This window comes from Cololabis saira, chromosome 24, assembly GCF_033807715.1.
Source record: "Cololabis saira isolate AMF1-May2022 chromosome 24, fColSai1.1, whole genome shotgun sequence".
Lineage (NCBI taxonomy): Eukaryota > Metazoa > Chordata > Actinopteri > Beloniformes > Belonidae > Cololabis > Cololabis saira.
In genome coordinates, this window is record NC_084610.1 from 4,963,851 (window position 1) to 4,980,758 (window position 16,908).

Sequence of the window (16,908 nt, forward strand, 5' to 3'; positions counted from 1 at the left end):
GCTTTTGGAAAGACCAGTTTAACGTAACTGCTTCAATGAAGGTTCCGATTACTGATGTTGATATTAAGTAGTGAGCCAAGATATGAAGGGGTGCTTCCAGTGATGGTTTTGTAGATGAAATGATACCAGTCTACCAGTACTCGAGTTGTAAAACGAAATCAGGGGGGATGGTGGATTTTATCATATGGGGACAGATAATTTGTGCTGATTACAAATAATATAATACAAATAATAGCAGTGACCACAACACCTGCAGAAATACTGCAGGAATGACATAGCAGCAGTTAAATGCAGCTTTCTGTAAGCTTTAAATATCCACTGGGCTTACATCAAATACATCAAAACACAACAATAAAAAACACCTTTCTGAACTTATTAATATGACTCTGTCCTTCACAGGATAAGTAACATGGATCACTGCAAAAACTCAAAATCTTAACAAGAATATTTGTCTTATTTCTAGTTAAAATGTCTCATTTTAGTAAAAATAATCTCATCACTGGAGAAAACAACAATTTTCACCTGTTTCAAGTAGATTTTCATTTGAAATAAGTAGAAAAATCTGCCAGTGAAACAAGATTTTTTTGCTTGTAATAAGAAGATAAATCTTGTCCCACTGGCAGATTTTTCTACTTATTTCAAGTGAAAATTTACTTGAAACAGGTGAAAATTGTCAAATAAGTTATTTTTCTGGTGATGACTCTAAATGTTGAAATAGCAGTAAAACCACATTCATTGATGAAATGACATAAGGGATGGAAAGGGGGGATGGCAGTTTTACAGGGGGGATGATTTGGACCGTTTTTATTTCAGGGGGGATGCCACCCCCCCTCATCCACCCTCAACTCCAGTACTGAGTCTACGGGAGTGAAGTGAAACCAGATGAGATGCAAAACAAGCGGACAAACCCCAGAAGAAACCAGTGGTGACAGATGAAGAGATCCCAGGAGACAGCAACATCAAGAAGAAGGAAGATGAGAAGTTGGAGAAATTTCAAGGATTGACAAAGGACGTAGAAAAGACAACAGGAACAGCTCGAGCTCTCCTGGGGGGATCCCCAAACTGGGAGAGTGGCTCTAATAGATACACACTTGACATCCGTTAAGAAAGACACAAGGAGATCCTGAGCAGAGCCCCCAAGCTCAGAAGACCATTTTCAACTCTCAGACACAAGTTCAGCTTCAACATCAGCTGAGCTTGTTTAAAGAAGCTTCTCGTAGATCAGGGGTCGGCAACCCGCGAATCTAGAGCCGCATGCGGCTCTTTAGCGCTGCCCTAGTGGCTCCTGGAGCTTTTTCAAAAATGTTTGACCTTTTTTCTTTTTTTTTCTTTTTTTCCTATTTTTCTCTTTTCTTCTTTTTTCTATTTTTTCTTCTTTTTTCCTTTTTTTCTTCTCTTTTTCCTTTTTTCCTTCCTTTTTTCATCTTGACATTTCTAATTTTTTCACTAAATTTTGACTATTTCCTTGACATTTCGACTTTTTTCTCAACATTTTGACTTTTTTCACGAAATTTTGACAATTTCCTTGAAATTTTGACTTTTTTCTCAACTTTTCGACTTTTTTCTCAACATTTAGACTTTTTTCTCGACATTTGGATTTTTTTCTCGACATTTCGACTTTTTTCTCAACATTTTGACTTTTTTCACTAAATTTTGACAATTTCCTCGACTTTTCGACTTTTTTCTCAACATTTCGAGTTTTTCTCAACATTTTGACTTTTTTCTCGAAGTGCATAATGAAAAACAAAATCTCCCCCCAGTTATAACTAATAAAGATACATGCAGCATGTGTTGTCTTCATTCTAAGGCTTATACAAGACTTTTTGCGGCTCCAGACGTATTTTCTTTAGGTCCAATATGGCTCTTTCAACATTTTGGGTTGCCGACCCCTGTCGTAGGTGATATATTAACCACGATGTTGCTTCCACTGACCAAACCACCAAGCATAAAAGGGAAAAAGAAATAAGAACTAGAACAAATTGATGTTTGTAAGGTTCATTAAATCTCCCCAAACACTAATAATTGATCTCCCTCTGCACTTTTACACAATATATCACAGCCTTTCCTGTTAAGTCCACCTTGCATCAGCGGACTGCAACACGTCCTCATTAAAGCATGAAAGGGAGGGCGGTAAACAAGGGCAGAGGAGCCCTTCAGCATCATCGGGAGTGCAGCAGGGAGACAGGGAGCCTAGGCCTACGTGATTCCACTATAAATAAGCTGGAATGAAGGTCAGCGGTTGGTGTGCTGCCGGGCGTTCGGAGCAGAAACATATTGATGCCATAAGAGGAGGGATGAGAGAGAGGGGGACAGAAGACGGCATTTAATCTAGCCTTGGCTGTGATAAACGGAGCAGGAAGAGGAGGTCGATATCTACATGAATCACTTTGAGAGCGGGCGGCGGGGTGGAGAGGGGGGCGGTATCGTGTTTCTCCGTCTCAACAACGCTCGCTCGCTCAGACACACACACACTCTGCCTACTGCTGTTGTGTCAGGTTGCCAAGGAGACCGAGTGACGACAGCCACCCCAGGCCATCCAGTCCCCGACACTATGCGGTAAGAGGGAGAGAGAGAGGGAGAGGGAGACCGACTTGGCAGGTAGTGGTTGCCATGGAAACTGCTTCAGCATCAGCAGCGCAGCGAGAGGTGCGGATTGCAGTGCCACCATATGAATAAGCTGCATTAATCAGAGGTCCTGCTGCCGGAAAACGATGATATCTGGGCAGTGCGGCGCCGACGTGCGTGCACGGGAGGGCGACGAGCAGATGCAGATGGGAACCGGCCCTTTGAGCTGGAAACAAAGACTTGAGATGACGAGATATTTGATTAGATTAGACTGCAGTCTGCTGGTGCACCGCTCTGTTTTCATTCACCCGTACGGCACAAATCCACCAACTAAATCCCTCTTGGCACGCCGGGCTTATCAAAATTCTCTCCTGCCACACTCCACATTTACATCCACCTCCCTTTTGCTCGCCGACTGTGCACAGAATTCCCAAGACAAACACATAAGGAAAGCAAACAATCTGTGTTTGAGCGTGTGAAGAAAAACAGATGGGACTAATCTTTCCCTTCCTACTCTACCATGTGACTCGTGTGAGGATTTTTCCAGGCGTTTCTGATTGTCAGTCAGTTGCTGGATGTCAGGAGGATCATGGGAAGCGTTGGAGAGACTTGTCTGGTTGTCACAAAGAGACGAGATGAGTAACGGAGGCTAATGCAGCTCCTTCTGCGTCACGTCACCCCTCAACCCACCGGTTCAGGTGGATCAATACACTGTGGCAGGATATTTACATCTTGTTTCCAGCACCTTCACAGTTAAAGGGGACCTATTATGAAAAACAGGTTTTTCTTGCTTTAACATATATAAAGGTCTCCCCTCAGCCTGGCAACTCAGAGAAGGAGGAAAGCAACCAAATTCTGCAGTGTCTGTACAGCCGCCCGGATGAGCCGTCCAGTGTCATGTGACTTCTACGAGCCGTTCAGATTCTGCTCCTGTCGTTACGTCACGACAGGAGCAGAGGTTTGGCCTCCGATGCGTGAAACCACGCCCACAACTATAAAATCGTGTAACTGCATGAGAGCGTCCGACTATCGTAGCACTGCGTGACATCGGACGCTCTCTGTCCATCTCCCTCCAGCAGCTGCCACTTTATTGAGGTTTTTGTAGTGAAATGAGGAGGAATCATAGAGATAACTTCTCATTTCAACTAACTGGATCAGCCGTTCCTCATCCGTGACCGTTTCCTACAGCGCTTTCAACCGGCTTTCAACGTGAGCAACAGGAAGAAAATAGAAGCAGGGCGTCCGACAAATGTTCAGCTCAAAACGGCGCACCGCGTCGCTGCGGCCAGTTAGGACAGTCCAATAGAAAATAATGCAATGGAATTGATTTTGTCGCTGGCGCTCGCTTGCATCGCATGCAGTTAGGACATGGTGTAAAGGCTGATTTATGGTTCCGCGTTACACCAACGCAGAGCCACGCCGTATCCTACGGCGTAGCGTCGATTTAACGCAGAACCATAATTCAGGATTAACTCCGTTGGGCGGAGTTTCCGCCATTTTTTCGTAGCGGTGTATCACGTTATTCAGGCAGCCAATCAGCACAGAGCCTCATTATCATAGCCCCGCCCACTCAGAATCCTGCATAGATAATGAGATTAGAAATGGTAAACATAAAGACATGGCCCACTGGCTGAATTTCTAATTTATTTAGCAAAAACAATCAAAAGCTTGTTTTTAAGACATTCAAGGCCTGTTTAAAATAGACATTAAATGCCATAATAAGTCCCCTTTAACTTCCATTGCCAACCAGCTCGATCACCCACTGATCTGCTTTTACTGGGACTAAAAAGCGACTGGCCTGGCTCTCCGCGGGGCAGGCCGGGTCACGCCAGACCAGAGACGCCGCCAGCGCGGGACATGTGGCGCGTTACTTCAGCGTAATTACCCCGCTTATGAGGGCAGACGTCAGATGGGTGCTGGAGGAGCGGGGAGAGACAAGAGCCCGGCGTGAGCCGAGGAGGCGGAGAGCCGCCTAAGGCCATGGGTTACAGATGAGCAGCCGGGGATGTTCATATATACCCCAGCGACGCTGTCACAAGGATTAACGCTCAAGCATCAACAAGAAGACGGCACCAGCTCGGTGTTAGTCTGGGTCACTCGTTTATAAAGAAATACATAAAAACAACACTTCTGAAACGACTCAGCCTGCAGCCTGCAGCTACTGAATCATGGGGGAATGATGTGAAATCAGTAAGTTAAATAAACGACACACTGTCATTAATAAACCATTCTGGTGGAGTTCATTAAAACAGGATTATTTATCAACAGCTGACATCATTATTTCATTCATCATTGAGTTGCAGACCTGAAAGCTGCTACGTGGCTCAGATGTTGTTCAGAGGTGAAGGTTTTTACCCAGGTATCAACACGTTTGACCCAAACACATCTGCTGTTTTCTTCGGTTCACATTTGTCTATTGACTCCTTCTAGAAATACAGGACTGTCTCAGAAAATTAGAATATTGTGATAAAGTTCTTTATTTTCTGTAATGCAATTAAAAAAACAAAAATGTCATACATTCTGGATTCATTACAAATCAACTGAAATATTGCAAGCCTTTTATTATTTTAATATTGCTGATAATGGTTTACAGTTTAAGATTAAGATTCCCAGAATATTCTAATTTTTTGAGATATGATATTTGAGTTTTCTTAAGCTGTAAGCCATGATCAGCAATATTAAAATAATAAAAGGCTTGCAATATTTCAGTTGATTTGTAATGAATCCAGAATGTATGACATTTTTGCATTACAGAAAATAAAGGACTTTATCACAATATTCTAAGAAATAATTTCTGAGACAGTCCTGTATAACTCCTAATATTCCTTAAAACTAGTCAAAATGTCCTATTTAAGAAATGTATTTTGCTAAAGTGATAAGAAATATTTTATTGAGTAGAAATCAATAAAATATTTTTTTTTTCAAGGAAAATCTTTGAAGAATTTTCTTCAAACAAGTTTTTTTGTTTACTTTTTTAGAAATTAGTTTTTATTGTGCAACAATTGATTATTGTTAATACCCATTATCTTTTTTATGAGCTGTCTCTATCAGATGTGTCTGAATTTACACTGGTCAACATCTGGAGAAGCAAAAAAGCGCGGTGGACGCACTTGACTGCTGACCGCAAGCTCCGAGTCCGCCTCATTAAGCAACGTAAGAAAGTAAATACCTTGTTTCAAGGAAATTTGGAGACTGTTTTGTCTAGTTTTCTAAATTCTAGTCAAGAAATGTTTTCTTACACCATCAGAAGGTGCTGAGGAGACAGTCTGCCCTGTTAGAGGTTCCTGTCCGGCAGATTTACCCTGAACTCCTGCAAAGGTGTATAATCCAGGTGCCATAAAGTAAAAATCCTGTACAGCAGTTGTTCCAACCCTCTGAAGAAGCATGTGAAGACAATGCTACAGCAATTTCTGCTGTTTGCAACATGGGAATTGGTTGTTTTTTGCAGAGGTGTTTAATCCAGAAGCCATAAAGTAAAAACGCTGCCATTTTTCTGGATCAGCCAGTACATTTAGAACAGGTGTTTTCACTAAGGACCTACCATTTACCTGCAGAGGAGCTGGTTTAGTGATGGTTGGAACAACTGCTGGACAGGATTTTTACTTTATGGCACCTGGATGATACACCTCTGAACTCCTCCTAGTGGAAACATGCCTTTTGGTGCACCTGCTCAACCCACTGAGCCATCTAGGGTACCAAACCAGAAACATCTTTTGGTCCACAGGGGACATCTCCTCCGAAAATCCCTTTAATACAGACATTTGAGCTTGACATGTGCCCTGAACTGGGTCTAACTGGGTTTTGACATGAGCTGAAGTAGTTGTTTTTTTTTAGTCTTGGGCCAAATTGAAGATGTGGTTCATGTCTGGTGGACAGGTGGCTGAATCAAATAAAACCTGCAGATATGGGCCATGTTTGGGCCAAACATTCTTCTCCGTTCTTCCTCCAGTCTCAACGGACATAATGTTTCAACTCACTCATGTTTCAGCTCATTGTTTCATTCAAGGAAAATTGAGTGCTCACTTTTTCTTGGAAGGGCCTTTAACCGGCGGAGGTTGTTGAGAAGGGCCACCCTTCTCCAGCGAGTTACCACGGCGACAGCTCTGCTCCCCGGCTGCGGGGGAGGTGGAGTCTGATTGGGCCGCTTCGCAAACCACCTGGAAGCCCTGCGGGTTGGAGACGGACAGATAGCGCTGATGGATTAACAGGCAGGCAGGAAGGCAAACAGACGTTGGCGTGATAATTAAAGGGATGGAGAGAGCTTTCCTCCGCGACCCCGCTTTACCACGCTGCTAATGAATATCAGCAGGAAGCCCCTGAGGGAGCAGCCGAGCCGGAGAAGACGCCTCAGACTCCTTCCTGAACACATTCAATCAACATGGGACTCAGATGTGACAAGAGCTGAGCTCAGAACACTCACTCACCGTGGGACCCGGGTTGCCAGATCCACAGGGGCTGCACTGGTTGTTGACTGGGGAGTTCCTCTTTGCTGTTGGGATGAGCAAAGCAATTTATCTTAATCATGTACACATAAAAACAGGGATTATGCAGCTGAGAGAAAGGAATTTATTTTCTCCACCTGTCACGATGTTTCTGACGGGTTTGATGAGGGAGGTGAAGGCGGGGATGTCCGGCTGGCGGTGCTCCCACATCGGCTGCCAGATCACCAGGCCACTGGCCAATCGGAAGGTCAGGTCCGACTCCTGCAGGAATAAAAACACTTCTCTGAACCCTCTATTTTGGTCTTGCCAGTCGTCAGCTTATAAATGCAAGTGTGAGTTTGGAAACAAGCCAGAGTCCCCAGAGTATTGTAACCCGACTGCCGTATGTGTTGGTGCACACAGATCGATGGTGCAGAATGATCCAGAGTGATGTGATATAGGTGTGAGCAGCAGCTGATATGTTACAATCACGCCAAATAAAGCCGTGTGATCCCCTAGATCAGGGGTCGGCAACCCAAAATGTTGAAAGAGCCATATTGGACCAAAAACACAAAAAACAAATATGTCTGGAGCCGCAAAAAATGAAAAGTCTTGTATAAGCCTTAGAATGAAGAAACACATGCTGCATGTTTCTATATTAGTTAGAACCGGGGGAAGATTTTATTTTTCATTATGCACTTGAGAAAAAAGTCAAGATTTCGAGAAAAAAGTCGAAAATGTTGAGAAAAAAGTCAAAATGTCAAGATTAATGTTGAAGTACAATCTTGAGAAAAAAGTCGAAATGTTGAGAGAAAAGTCGAAATGTCGAGGAAATAGTTAAAATGTCAAGAAAAAAGTCGAAATGTTGAGAAAAAAAGTCGAAATGTCAAGAGAAAAGTCGAAATGTCGAGAAAATAGTTAAAATTTCGTGAAAAAAGTCAAAATTTCATGAAAAAAGTTGAAATGTCGAGATTAATGTTGAAGTACAATCTCGGGAAAAAAGTCGAAATGACGAGAAAAAAGTCAAAATTTCGAGAAAAATTTCGAGATTAAAAAGGAAAGGAAAAAGGAAGAAAAAAAGGAAAAAAATAAGAAAAAAAAAGAAAAAAAGAAAGAAAAAAAGGAAAAAAATAAGAAAAAAAGGAAAAAAAAAAGGTCAAACTTTTTTGAAAAAGCTCCAGGAGCCACTAGGGCGGCGCTAAAGAGCCTCATGCGGCTCTAGAGCCATGGGTTGCCGAGCCCTGCCCTAGATAATCACGTGCAAACGCAACCCCTCTTTCAATCCTGGGTTTATTTCATACAGTAATGTCAAAGAATCCTAATCATCTTGTAGGGGTTTTTAGCATTAAACAAATGCAACCTTGGCTGTAACAGATCCTACGTGTTGCCCCTGTGCTATTGGGTAACACCCTCAACTAGGATTTAAGAGGGCAGGTGCTGTTAATCATCAGTTTTTGATTAATTATAATCAGCAAATATGAAAGCAGTTTCTTGGTCTGGAGTAAACACAAAGCCAAGAGGCTCATTTTAGCAGAATCAGCTAATAACCAAACAAAGTAGGAAGTGTGATGATTGGGGGTTGTTTTGTAGCCACAGAACCTGGGGACTTTAATGTCTCATCTCAATATGCCCAAACATGCCGTATGAGTCTACAAAAGCAAATGGAAATGAGAGAAACTGTGAAAAAGGGAATCCTGAAAGTCCTGTGTGAACTGAAACAACACTGAAAGGAAAAATGAGCCGACAGTGCTGTGAGACACTGACAAGGTAATGAAGAAAATATTGCTGCTAAAAGTAGATCTGCAACATTGGAACTGATGGGGGTACTTACTATTGCCCACAAGTTTTCTTTGTGTTCTTATTTCCTTTTGGGATTCACTTTGCTAAATAAATAACTGCCAGATAAAAGTGCATGTTTTTGTTCTTTTCAGGTTGTATTTGACTATAACAGGGGTCGACAACCCGCGGCTCTAGAGCCGCATGCGGCTCTTTAGCGCCGCCCTAGTGGCTCCTGGAGCTTTTTAAAAAAAAAAAATGTTTTTCCTTTTTTTCTTCTTTTTTTTCCTTTCCTTTTTAATCTCAACATTTCGACTTTTTTCTCGACATTTCGACTTTTTTTCTCGAGATTATACTTCAACATTAATCTCGACATTTCGACTTTTTTCTCGACATTTCGACTTTTTTTCTCGACATTTCGACTTTTTTCTTGAGATTGTACTTCAACATTAATCTCGACATTTTGACTATTTCCTCGACATTTTGACTTTTTTCTCAACATTTCGACTTTTTTCTCAACATTTTGCCTTTCGCCTTCATTCTAAGGCTTATACAAGACTTTTCATTTTTTGCGGCTCCAGACATTTGTTTTTTGTGTTTTTGATCCAATATGGCTCTTTCAACATTTTGGGTTGCCGACTCCTGGACTATAAGATCCACAATGGAAAGTTGATTTTGTTTTGTATTTAGACGAATAAACTCATTTTGCGACACAGTATGTCTGTTAAAAGTAAAACCAGAAACAGCTAAACCTGCTGAATGAATTCCGAGACTGTGAATGCTTGCAGTGAGGGCTGCAGACCTTGATGCGGTGGATGAGGGGAGCGAACAGGAACACGAACAGCTCCACCGTGGCCATGCTCTTGTGGAACAGCTTGGTGCGTGTGTGCTCGTCGTCCTCCAGCAGGGAGCTGCTGTGCCGGGGGCCCGAGCCGGAGCCGGGGGCTCCCGGGGAGGAGCCCTGGTTGCCCACGGGCTGCAGGAAGGCGCTGCTGCTGCTGCCCCCGGACCAGCCGTGGCCCAGGCTGGGCTCGTGGTTGCACTCCTGGGCCGCGTCCAGCAGCATCCAGTGCAGCGTGTGCAGCAGCTTGGTCTCCGCCACGCCCAGCTTGTCCTGGTGGCCTGGTGGAGGAGACAGGTAATGATGGATTATTTAACCCTGGTGCTGTCTGCGGGTCAAGGGAGGAGGAAGGGAAGAAGGGAGGAAAGGAAGGAATGAAGGAAGAAAGAAAGAAAAGAAGGAAGGGAGAAAAGAAGGATGGAAGGAAGGGTGAAAAGAAGGAAGGGAGAAAAGAAGGATGGAAGGAAGGAAGGAAGGAAGGAAGGAAGGAAGGAAGGAAGGAAGGAAGGAAGGAAGGAAGGAAGGAAGGAAGGGATGAAGGAAAGAAGGAAGGGAGAAAGCAAGGAAGGGAGGAAGGAAGGAAGGAAGGAAGGAAGGAAGGAAGGAAGGAAGGAAGGAAGGAAGGAAGGAAGGAAGGAAGGAAGGAAGGGATGAAGGAAAGAAGGAAGGGAGAAAGCAAGGAAGGGAGAAAGCAAGGAAGGGAGGAAGGAAGGGAGATGGGAGTTAGAAAAGAGGATGGGAGACAGGAAGGAAGGAAGGAAAGAAGGGAGGACGGAAGGAAGGAAGAAAGGAAGGAAGGAAGGGAGAAAAGAGGAAGGGAAGAAGGAAGGAGAGAGCAGGAGGAAAGAAGGAAGGAAGGAAGGGAGGGAGGAAGGAAGGGAGATGGAAGGGAGAAAAGAGGAAGGGAAGAAGGAAGGAGAGAGCAGGAGGAAAGAAGGAAGGAAGGAAGGAAGGGAGGGAGGAAGGAAGGAAGGAAGGAAGGAAGGAAGGGTGATGGAAGGGAGAGAAGAGGAAGGGAAGAAGGAAGGAGAGAGCAGGAGGAAAGAAGGAAGGAAAGGAAAAAAGAAGGAAGGAAGGAAGGAAGGAAGGAAGGAAGGAAGGAAGGAAGGAGAGAGCAGGAGGAAAGAAGGATAGGAGAATTAGGTCATTTTGACCCAAAGACAGTACCAGGGTTAATCATGTGGGATTTCCTCCTGGAATGCATCATTTCTTAAAACTTATACACATCATTTTTCCTGCTCTCTTAGTTTTTGAGTGCAACTTTTGGTGCCAAGATCCATTTGTGCATTAACAGATTACTGTTCCAGCTCCAAACTGTGAAGAACCTCCTCTTTGTGGCCATTCAGCCCATTTTAAATGCTTAAATCGACTTCACAGACAGGTAGTTACTCGTGTTTTGCATTTATCATGGTAAAAACAGAGAATTCATTGTTTTCATTCACTTTGTGTGTCTGTAAAGTGAATAATGTCTCAGTTTGGGATTCTTGCTGCAGTATTTTGGCACGTGACAGATCTCTGGATCAAATACAGAAAGATGATTTAATTAAACAATCATTAGCTGCAAGAAATATGGATGATGTTTTATAGTGCAGCGGTTTAAATATCACCAACAATATTCCTGTACCATATCGGTCCACGGACAGAAAAAAAACCCTTTTGTTTTGTGCTCTTTTTAAAAAAAAAAGAAGATAAGCCGGATAAGGCTGCCAAGTGAATGGCGGCAGCAGCAGTAATGCGTCTCCTCCATGTCCTCACCCAGTTTGTTCCTGTTGGACAGCAGGATGGAGGTGCAGTGCAGCACATGGGGCAGGGCGGCCTGGACCAGCTCCCAGCGGGAGATGCTCTGGATGGCCTCGGACAGGGCCGGGGACAGGCCGTGCAGCTTGTTCTCCACCAGCACCCGCTCGAAGGACTGGGGAGGAAGCCAGGGAGAGGGAGAAGAGAAACATCAGGCGCGGTTAAAGCCCCCTTTCTTTGACTATCTAAATGCCCCACATGGCCCCGGGCGAGGGAATGCCTGTGGGAGCCACAGTTGCAGCTCTGTGCAGCTCCAAAGGGATCTGGAGAGGTGCCATTATGGATATGAGTTAAGAAAGGCCTAGCTCCTGGGGAATGGGAGGAAACAAGGGGAGGGGGAGGGAAAAACTAATTTGCTAAATGTAAAACAACGAGTTCACTTGATTTGCAGGTGCATTAAGGTAAAACAGATTACAGGGGAGAGATTATTTCAGCTCATCGCACACATGGATGGCATTAGGAAATGACTCACCACACAAGATGCTTCATACTGTTTCCCCAACTTTGGACGCAGAAAAGCACTGAAAAATATTTTGAAAGACAATTGCATGAGAGGAAAATTACTCCCATAAATTACTTTATGTCTCCATAACAGAATGCATGACACTGTGCACAAACAGAAGCAGCTAACCAAACAATATGCTACTACTTTGTTGATGCATAACATCCTCGGCAAACCTGAAACCTGAAGCATGTATTTCTTCTTGCAAATTTGCTAGTTTATAAAATATGATTTTTTTTTTTTTTTTTCACATTTTGAGAATATAAAGCCTATCAGAATTTTTTCGTATCATTTTATTACTTTTTTTTTTTTTTTTTTTAGGTTTTAGCAGGCTAGCCTGATCATATGTTGCTTTTGGGAGGAAATGGCTGTATAAGCCTGCTCTTTTCACAGGGCAAATAAAATGTTTCTACCAGACAGGATTGCAGGTGAATATTACAAAACATCCTACTTTAGGAAGTTTTTGGAGACTTTTTTCATTATTCCTGCTCAAGTTACCAAAGATAGTCAATTCTTCTTAAAGTAGATCTTAAAAGGGTTTTAATTCCCTCATTAAAACTGAGTTTCACACAATATGGTCCCTCAAACAGGTCTGGCTCCTAAAAACCTTTACACAACCACCCTAAAGATCTTTATCCGACCTGCTTTTCCTGCAAATACACAAATGTGACACGATGCAATCTGCATCCATTCCCATTCACAAGTAAATTCACAAGGCTGCCGCCTTGCAAAACAATTGATCCTGCATCAAAACTACACTCTGAGTCGTGAGTTGAATTGTAATAAGGCAGAGCTCCTGCTGAGACCAGAGCAGCAGCAGCCTGTTCTGGTGTCTCCTCTCATCTCCAATGACAAACACCTGTTATCCTGACTGAGCCCGCACTGACCTGGTCTGTCTCCACAGGAAGGTCTGGATGTCAGACGGTATTCCCTTCCCGCATTCCGGCTCGTTGTCGTCCAGGCTCTTTCTCTTCACCATGTTCTCCCCCCGGACCTGCAGGGCTGATGCAGGGCTGGAGCTGGTGCTGATGCTGCGGGCGGGGGCTGGATCTGGATCTGGATCTGCCCAGGTGATGCTCACGCTCCTCACCGCATGATTGGCTTCGTCCTGCGGAAAATGGCTGCAAGTGTCGATCGGCGGCAGCGGAGGGATTGAAAGCGAGAAGGAGAGGGAGGGAGGTGGATGATGAGGATGAAGATGATGATGAGGAGGAGGAGGGTGGAGGAGAGAGAGAGAGAGAGAGAGAGGGAGAGGGAGCTGTGATTTCTGCACCTCCGTCCGCGCTCAGCCCCAGCTGATGGACGGCGGAGCTTAAAGACGCAGCGTGCAGATGTGCCACATGTTTTCCGTGTGTGTGTGTGGAACTACCGCATGAAACTCCACTGGATCCCCATGGTGCATTCAGGGTGAAGGATAATCCACCGTTTGAATATCAACAGGTTGTTCGATGATGACCCAAATGTACAAATATGAAACTCACAGAAATGTAAATGGATCATGGAAGGATTAAAATGTAATGCAATAATGTAATCCAAATGAGCAGGATCTATTTTTACCTAGAAAGTGTAATACATGAATGTGTAACAAGGTTACAATGTAGGGACTGGGATTCTATATGTATATGGCATAGTAATGATGATGGTATAATATTTATAATAAGATATATATATATATATATATATATATATATATATATATATATATATATATATATATATATATATATATATATATGCTCAGGTATAATATTGTAATGAAGTGGTGTAATATTTTTATATTTGTAATAATGTAATAATAGGTATATTTTTTTGATAATGTAAAGCTTGCTGTTTTATTTTTATTTTCTATGTTGTGTTTGAGTAAAATTGAAATAGAAAGAAGGGGTAGGACCTCATAAGTTTTTACTTCCTCCCACTCCCTTTTGGGCATGAAGGTTTACTTCTTTTTGATTTTGTTTAATGACTGTTTATTTGTATTACTTTTTCTGATGTTTTGTGTAAATTGTTTTTTTGTTTTTATAATTATTTTTATGCTCGAAATAAAGATTTCAATTCAAATTCAATTCAAAATGTATAGTTTATTTTTGTTGTTGAAACGCCACTAAATCTCTATTTTATTACAGTATATTCAGTCAATGTTACTGTTCCATTCCAACTGGTGCGTGGCTAATTATAATGTTTTGTTCATGGTTTCCAAATAACATGAAATACTCTTTTGCAACGTTTACAGGAGACATGTATTTTCCAATGTTACAGGGTTCCAAGCGTGTTGCAGAGCCGGTGTTTATGAAGACTGCATATTCACACTGTTGTGTATTTATTTTGCGCCACCATACCATTACTAGTAAAAGAGCAACCAACTGCTACCTGTTGTCCGACTGTCTTCTACAGAGGTTATCAGGGGTTAACAGATGTGCAGCCAGTTAGACTGTATAGTACAGTAGGCACACCCGTTGCAAATGTCATAGTAGGACATTTTCTCTTTTACTGTAACATATGCACCTAGCCATTAAACTTAAATATTACAAACTGTACCGCCAGGTATTTGTGTGCAAGTCACTCAGAATGACAAACTTCTTGGTTGAAGTCAACAAGGAAGTAAGAAAAGCTGCAGTTCCTGGACTGCAGAAATTACAAAAAGCACCAGGCCTAATAAAGTCCACAAAGTCAAAAATAGAAGGAATACTGAAATATGAAAAGGTATGATTACAAGATTAAACAGCTCAAATTAAAGTTGTGAACCAATACAGTAGTTTAAAAATGAATAAAAAAAGTAAAGGAACTGATAAAAGGCTCTAAATATCTACACATTGAATATTATATATTTTTGTCTCACTATGTAATTTTCCCTATATAAAGGTGAAATTGATTAAACTGCAGATTAATTTCTAAATTGTGTTTTCCATGGAAAATGCTGTATTTCATGATTCTCATGAACAAATTTATCTTCTTAACTTTAAAGTTGTTTAACAACAACTGCTGAGTCTTGAAATGTTTTTTTTCTATAAAAAGTGCACAAGCATATATACAAAGCATAATATATATTTTGTCCTGTAAAAAGGAAAAAAACACTCAAGAATGTAGTTAGTTAAAGTATTTCTTTGTTTGAAGAGGATTCATGTGACGTATTTGAATCCTTGGTGTCGAATCTGTGAGAAACAAACTGAACATGACATCACACATCTGCCACCGCCGTCGAGGTTGAAAGTTTGATGTCAGTCGGCTGATTTTGTTTGTCTACTGTTTTTGAGTGTGAAGAAGAACGGCCATCAGTTCACAGAGCTGTCACTGAAACAAAATCATTAGTTTTTGTTTTTTGCAATGTTCCTGTCGGCACTTTTTAAAGGGTTAAAGACACAAAATCCATTGATGTTGACATTTTAAACAAGAGTAATTGAGAGGTCTAGAAGCTCCCAACACACTTACCAGTTAATGACTCAGTAGCTGAGAATAATTTCATTTCAACAACAGACATTATACCATTGAAAAGAAAACCAAAAGTGGAGGAGTGCAACTTTACATCAGCAAGTACCTGAATGAAGCTCTCATTTTATCAGGTTTGTAGAGGTTTTAAATCCATCAACAGCTGAATTGTTCATCCACCTCCAGGGACTTAGGTTTTAAACTCTTGCAGTGATACTACACACCATTGATCTCCTATTTAAAGTCATGTGAGAGGCCTCTGGGTCCGTCCTCCAGTCTGAACCCGATACAGCGTACGATTTCTTAAAGTACAGCGGTTTGGCGGTTTCAGCCTTCCCTCATTTAATCCCCTTTTGTTTCCTCCTTCACTTCCAGGATAAGTGCACTCTCTCCTCCAGTTGAAATTACCATGGCAACCAAAAGCGAGTCCTTCCAATTTGGCAACGCCTTCCTGAGATCCGCTGCAGATTGAAAAAATCATGACAGTACTCTCAGTTTGGAGATCCTCGGCTCAGCTTCAGCTAACAAGAGTTGTAGTTGTTTCTGTCAGTGTTTGACATTTCCCACAGTTTGTGTTTCTGTTCTGCCCCGCCTGTTTTCCATCTGCCCTGATTGTTCACACCTGTGTTTCGTCATCCCCTGTGTATATCTGGTCTCGTCTTCCCCTGCTCCCTGTCAGTCCGTACTGTTTGCTCCCTCCACGTTTCCACGCCTAGTTTTTTGGATCCCTGTTATGTTCTCTTTTTTTGATCCTGCCCCGCAGCGCTTTGGTTTTGTTTTTGTAGGAATAAACTCAGTTTTTGTGAACTCCTGCCTCCCGCTCTCCTGCTTCTGGGTCCTTAACTACACCATCCGTGACAGTTGCAGTTTTCATCACGTTGTCAAACTTAAACTTTAAATGGATTAAGTGATTCAACAGGTTTATTCACACTCCATCACTTTTGCTTCACACAGTAAATAAATATCCATTTCATTCCTCACTAGCTCTTAGCTTACTGTAGCTCCCCACATCTCAAAACTGAACCAATTACCAACACTCTCAATACAAAAGTAAAACTTGTAGTTCATCGGCTGACCACTAGAGGCAGTCCGAGTCCACCGACCCCTAGTGTTAAAGGAGCTTGAGGCAGGATTTATGAAAAAAATGAGTATACATTTTAAGTTTTCTAGTAATAAGGTCAGATGAAGCGTTCCAAACCAAAAAGCAGCACACAGCCTTGAACAGGCTGTGTGCTGCAAAATGTGCTGCAATTCCCGGGCCTGAATTTCCCGCGCTGGGCTGCGGATGTGACGTCACATGACGCTGCATGCGCGTTCTCCCGTGCCGGCTTCTCTGTTGGCTGCAGTAACCCCGACGGTCGTCGTGGCGCTAATGAGTCTCATTTCTTATTCTTGCCTCAAGCTCCTTTAAAATGTCTAACTTTACGGCAGAATTAAACAAATGTACAGTTGAGTATCCATGGCTGGATTTCACATCCACTATGCTGTTCCCGCTGCGCACTGCAGATATTAACTTATAAAGTAATAAAAATATCAGAGGGTCCGAGATGGATTTAAACATGCTAGCTTAATCCAGACCTCCA

The 16,908-nt window shown here is 42.4% G+C and overlaps 1 protein-coding gene across 1 annotated transcript in view; it reads right to left on the reverse strand.

The window, feature by feature from the left end:
- LOC133425206 (protein unc-80 homolog) overlaps positions 1 to 13,028 on the reverse strand; it is a 94,563-nt gene extending 81,535 nt beyond the window's left edge. The window contains exons 1-7 of the mRNA XM_061715921.1: positions 12,790 to 13,028; positions 11,873 to 11,921; positions 11,359 to 11,515; positions 9,565 to 9,884; positions 7,145 to 7,268; positions 6,990 to 7,054; positions 6,589 to 6,731 (exon numbers count right to left, since the gene is read on the reverse strand). Of these exons, the coding sequence (XP_061571905.1) occupies positions 6,589 to 6,731; positions 6,990 to 7,054; positions 7,145 to 7,268; positions 9,565 to 9,884; positions 11,359 to 11,515; positions 11,873 to 11,921; positions 12,790 to 12,881 (950 nt within the window). The 5' untranslated portion in view covers positions 12,882 to 13,028. The remainder of the gene's footprint in view (positions 1 to 6,588; positions 6,732 to 6,989; positions 7,055 to 7,144; positions 7,269 to 9,564; positions 9,885 to 11,358; positions 11,516 to 11,872; positions 11,922 to 12,789) is intronic.
- Positions 13,029 to 16,908: the final 3,880 nt, after the last annotated feature.